This window comes from Gymnoscopelus braueri (assembly GCF_963280865.1).
Source record: "Gymnoscopelus braueri genome assembly, chromosome: 22".
Taxonomy (NCBI): Eukaryota; Metazoa; Chordata; class Actinopteri; order Myctophiformes; family Myctophidae; genus Gymnoscopelus; species Gymnoscopelus braueri.
Window position 1 is genome coordinate 27,951,963 of NC_137624.1, and position 6,150 is coordinate 27,958,112.

Genomic DNA, 6,150 nt, shown 5'->3' on the forward strand with positions numbered 1-6,150 from the left:
TGTGTACTGTACTTATAAGTACAATTTTGAGGTACTTTTACTTTACTGGAGTATTTCCAATTTTCAGTACTTGTACTCCGCTACATCTCAGAGGCAAATGTTGTACTTTTACTCCACTACAATTATTTGAAAACTTTAGTTACTTGAGAATGAGACATTCTGCATAATGAGTACTTTCTACTTTTGGTACTTTAAGTACATTTTGATACCAATACTTTTTTGAATTCCGTGACTTTTACTTGTAACAGGAGTATTTCTACATTGCAGAATTGATTCTTTTTAAGTAAAAGATGTGAGTACTTTTTCCTCCCCTATATATATTTCAGCGCTATGCGGACAAGCTAAAACTGGTGGACATTAAGGACACGGTTAAGGTGACCGTTCTGAAACCGTTGGATGAAACCGTGGTTGCAATCAGACGGGTGTGGAGCGACCAGGGGATTCAAACGTGTTACGACCGCAGAAGGGAATTCCAGTTGTCTGATTCAGCCAAATAGTAAGACTATTCATACATCTAAAAAATAACCATGTGCATGAACTCACAGCGTGTTCATCTGGCAAACACATTTTTTATATAAGATTAACCACCAATTTTTACTTTTAAGATTGGGAAAGCATTTAGATTTTTGACCACTTAAACCATACAAGCTCATAGCGCCGTTAAAATGTTTGCAAATCTTTGAATATATATATTTTTTTAAAGCGAACATTTTTAACTCAAATCTTTGCTTCTGGGCGATTCTACAAATGTCTTCTTAAACCATAACATTTTTTTTTTTTAAACTTTAATGTTGCCATTTATCAGTGGTTCTTAAACTTTTTCATGTCAAGGACCTCCCAAAATTATATGGGGTTATATATATAACCCCTACAGTAAATAGCAACATTTTTTTTTTGTAATTCTTGAATAAATATTTGGAGTTTTTCAGAAAACTTGGGTCAGGATTTAGAAGGCGTTTGAATCGGCCTCAGGTCTAAATGGGTTTATGGGTTATACCATAACAAATGTGGGATTGTGCTATCAGCCAGGTATTAAACTTGCTCTTTTTTGTTCTTAACCTTTCAGCTTCTTGAGTGCCTTGGACAGAATCACGTCCGCGTTCTACCTTCCCAGCTTGCAGGACATCCTGAGAGTTAGGGTTCCCACCACAGCCATCTTAGAGTACCCATTTAACATGGGTGTTGTCGTCTTTCGGTAAGCGCCGTCTCTATTCCAATAATGTTTTCCACCAACCCTTCGTTTATGTTCCAAATTATAAAAAATAAAAAAAGGGCTTGAAAAATGTTTGCATCCGGCTTTGTCGAGCGTCTACACGAACACAATTGGCCCGTGTTCGGGGCAGGGAAACCGGGCGGGGAAGTAAATTTAAAATGTAAAATCCCAGAATGTTACTTGTAACAGAGTATTTCTACGTAGCAGTATCGTATTGATACTTTTACTTAAGTAAAAACAGTGAGTACTTTTCCCACCATTGCACAGTGACCCCTTTCAAAAAACAACAGAGAACATGATGCTGGTGTGTTGGTTCATCCATGTGTTCATGTTGTTGATGGGTGCAAGGATGGTGGATGTGGTTGGTTCATCCATGTGTTCATGTTGTTGGTTCGGTGCAGGATGGTGGATGTGGGTGGTCAGCGCAATGAGAGAAAAAAGTGGATCAACTGCTTTGCGGACGTCACCACCGTCATCTTCCTGGTGGCCATCAACGAGTACGACCAGGTCCTTTCTGAGGCTCGTGAGATCGTAAGTGAAGGTCACAACATCTTTTTGACTTGATATAGGTTTCCGTCGATGTGTCACATCATCACATGACTGCAGTCAGTGGCGGAAAGTAACTAAGTACATTTACTTAAGTACTGTACTTAAAGTAATACTAGGTATCAAAAAACACAAGTTGAATTTTATATCTTTTGTGAGTGGCAAATGTTTCACAACACCCATGAATTTCACCCCGGTTACTAGTTACTTTGTAGATTTAGATTATTATCACAAAACATACATTAACCACTTCAGCCCTTTATACATTTCGACCAGTTGAAATAGCTGATCTGCAAGCTCGAGCTTGTAGATCTGCTATTTTCAAAAGATTTTTGTACATTTGAAAACTTGAAATAGGACATTCCGCCTAATGAGTACTTTTACTTTTGGCACGTTAAGTACATTTTGATGCCAATAAATACTTTTGTACTTTTACTCAAATACATTTTGAACTTTTACTTGTAACAGAGTATTTCTATATTGCAGTATTGATACTTTTACTTAAGTAAAACATTTGAGTACATTTTCCACCACTGACTGCAGTTGCAGTTAATATTTGTCTTTTAATTTATTGCTGAACTTTTATTGATTCAAATTACAAGTTAACCTACTATTTTTTTAGGTTACCTGATTATTATTTTATACTTTGGCTATTCAAAAATAGCAGATCTACAAGCTCATAGCGTGGCACGAGCTTGTAGATCTGCAATTTTTTTTTTATCGTGAAGATTTGGTGCAAATCTTTAAGCAAATTTTTTAAACTAAAATCTTTGTGTCTTCTAACAATATATATAATTTATATATAAATAACAGTTTTTTTTTTTTTTTTTAACTTATGTTGCTATAATATCAGTGGTTCCAGTGTTCCAGTGACCCCCAGAAACAAAGATTTGAGTTAAAAATGTATATATATTCAAAGATTTGCACACATTTTCACAATATATATATATATATATATATAGTTTTTTAAATTGCCAAAGAAATCTCAAAATGATACAGATACGTTCCCGGTCTTAATAGATAATAGAGATCTTCAACTCTCTCTCAACAGAATCGAATGGATGAGAGCAAAGCCTTGTTCCGGGTCATCGTCAACAACAAGATTTTCCAGGAATCCTCCTTCATCCTCTTCCTCAACAAAACAGACTTGCTGGAAGAGAAGATCCTGAAGTCCCACTTGGCAGACTACTTTCCAGCATTTACTGGTAAGACACACACTATGCTTTGTATTAGGGATGCAAATTATCGATTAATTCATTAGTTGATAACCTTGTCGATCGATTAATTGATTATTTTGCTGCGTTTTCTTTTGGACCAAAATAAAAATTCTCGTCCAAAACCGAAAATGAAAGCAGAAACATAATTGCCTTGATGTATATAACATTAACGAGCATCAGCTGGACCATTTTGTTTAATACATTTTTTGTTTGAAATTTGAAAATCGATAATAGATGAATTGTTAACATCCCTACTTTGTATGTGTAAACACAGTATTTTTAACCACTTGAATCCCAGCATCCATATTCTGGGGGGGTCATTAGCCAAAAATAGCTTCTTCCGCGACCAAATACATATCATTTTGGGGGTCCTTGACATGAAAACGTTTTATTCCAGGGACCCCCATAAGCAAAGATTTGAGTAAAAATGTTCGCTTAATAAATATATATATATATTCAAAGATTTGCACACATTTTCACGATTTTTCAAAAATAGCAGATCCACAAGCTTGTAGATCTTCTGTTAAACTTTGATTCTATATATTAACACATTTCGCTGGGGACCCCCTGGAACGCCCTCAAGGACGCTTGGGGGGTCCCTGGACCCCACTTTTTGAGAACCACTGTTCTAGAAGCTTCTCCCCACTCTGGCAAACTCCATCAGCTGTGAAGTTTGCAGACGTATATTAGCTGAATCTGTCGAGTAAAAAAGCAAGATATCTTAGTTACGACAAGATTGAGCTTAAAGCGACGTTTTATTCAGTTTGGGGAATCAGAATCTCTATTTTGCTCATCAGCTGAAGTTGGCTGGATGAATCAACGTGTCAGTCAGACTCCTTGTATTTCCAGGGAAACAGAGATAACACTCTCGTATAATAACAATATTACACTCAAGGGTGTGCCATTTATTTAGCCTGGCATTGGCCAGACTGATCATAGATATACTGTATATAAACACTAGATGACTCACCCGCGCTGCTGGCCAATGGAGTACGACGTTGCCACATGGCGGCCATCTTGCAACAGTCAGCTCGCTCATTCATAACATTATGTCTATGGTACATGTACTATTGAAATAACCATAGCGTGCTCAATTTTCATCCGATTTTCAAACGGTTTGGTTTGTTGTAAACACCAAAGATGTAGTTATGATACTGCATACTTGATGTTATTTTCATATAAAGTCCATGATTATAATTATAAGTATGCAGTATCATAACTACATCTGTGGTGTTTACAACAAACCAAACTGTTTGAAAATCGGATGAAAATTGAGCATGCTATGGTTATTTCAATAATACATGCACCATAGACATAATGTTATGAATGAGCGAGCTGACTCTTGCAAGATGGCCGCGGTTGAGCTACGCTTGCGACGCCCCCTTGAGCCATCTAGCCTTTCTTATATATATCTACGAGACTGATGATGTGGATTCGCTCACACGTTCCTCCACGGTATCAGTCTGGATATCACGAAGAAATCTTAAAATGACATGGATACTTTCCCAGACTTAATGGGTTCACTGAAAACTGATTCAACATTATTATTGTCTGATTCCTGTTCATTTCACACAGGACCCACGAGAAACTTCGAAGCCGCAAAGAAGTTCATCTCGAAACTGTACGAAGACCTCCACGATGGACACCGGAAAAAACTTTACAAACACTACACCTGTGCCACGGACACTGAGAACATTCGCCTCGTCTTCAAAGACGTCAAACGCGCCATCCTAGATGAGAACTTTAGAAATTTCAACCTCATATAAGTGCTTTGTAAACGACGGATGTCTGCTTGCATATAGGCTATTACTGTGTTTTACGGGTCGTTGTTTGTTTTAACTTAATGACTTCCTGCTTTACGTGTATTGTTGCCCTGAGGCTTGTTTCTGGGGGAAACCAAAGCAGGTTATGATAGGTATCAGTGTCAGGTTTGAGATTCCAGTCAATACAGTACGTGCTCCATAGACACAGTTAACCAGTGGTGGAGAAAGTACTCAAATTGTTTACTTAAGTAAAAGTATCAATACTGCAATATAGAAATGCTCTGTTGCAAATAAAAGTCCGGAATTCAAAATGTTTCTCGAGTAAAAGTACAAAAGTATTGGCATAAAAATGTACTTAAAGTACCAAAAGTTAAAGTACTCATTATGTAGAATTTCCCACTTCACAAGTTTTTAAAAAATATAGCAGAAAATAGCCGGTGGTTAATGTATCTTTTGTAATAATAATCAAAATCTACAAAGTAACTACTCTTTTTTTTTAAAGATGCTGTGCAGTGACATTTTCGGTCATTTTATTTTGAAGATTCAGTCTGAAACGTCGTCTCAACCGACTCTCAACCAATCAGAAGGTCCCATCCCTTCAGGCTAAGGGACGTTGGAATCTCAATCACTTCAGCCGTGTGCAACAGGGCTAGTGTTTGTTTACAAGTGAGAGAGAGACGACCAGTTAAGCACGTTTGCTACAGTACTACGTGGCTTATTTCTAACTGTAGATCGGCTAGTTGAACTATTTTTTTATGTTTTAAAAAATAGTGAAAAATGGCTAATAAGTTTAGGGCTGAGGGGTAAGGCGGCGCCCAAGATAGGGCCCTCAGAGCAATAACCCACCTATCTCACAGACTCCCTCCCCAGTCAGAGTTCAGAGTTTGAATGAATGTAGAATTATGTGCAGGGTGTAATTTGCATACAGATGTGAGGGCACTTAATTTAATCGACTACATTTAAATAAATTTTAAACCAAAAATCCTCTCTCTCACACTTATGCCAGTGTGCCAGTGATCACCCTCCCCTGTGCCAATGTTGGCAGAGGGGAGACTCACACAGTCTTTCCTTCAGTGTAAATCAATCAATCAATCGACTTTATTGTCACAACACAATTACAGGTAAAGGTGAGGTGAAACTCTTGTTTATGCATGCAGGCTTTCACGTTTGCAGTTCAAGGAGTAAAAGAGAATTAGAAACTAGAAAAAGTGCTCCTCGGAGCACAGGTGTCCGCCAGGTCAGGTAGGTTAGTGTGGACCAGCAATGTTCGGAATTTGCCAATCAGGCTGGAATGTGAAAAATCGGACGGATCCGTATTGTTCACTTGACTAAAGAGATAATATGTACCGATTTGCGTGATGTTTGGAAAACATTTGTAGGAGTAATATAAAAAAGAAAATGTTGCAAAAAT

General features: G+C 37.5%; 1 protein-coding gene across 1 annotated transcript; it reads left to right on the forward strand.

Moving 5' to 3' along the window:
• Positions 1 to 1,615: 1,615 nt before the first annotated feature.
• On the forward strand, positions 1,616 to 4,742 carry LOC308078924 (guanine nucleotide-binding protein subunit alpha-14-like; the record flags this gene model as incomplete). Its single annotated transcript, XM_080420265.1, has 3 exons — positions 1,616 to 1,744; positions 2,811 to 2,964; positions 4,552 to 4,742. 3 exons carry the CDS (start codon positions 1,616 to 1,618, stop codon positions 4,740 to 4,742), a joined length of 474 nt encoding a protein of 157 aa, XP_080276391.1.
• Between the last annotated feature and the right edge of the window lie 1,408 nt (positions 4,743 to 6,150).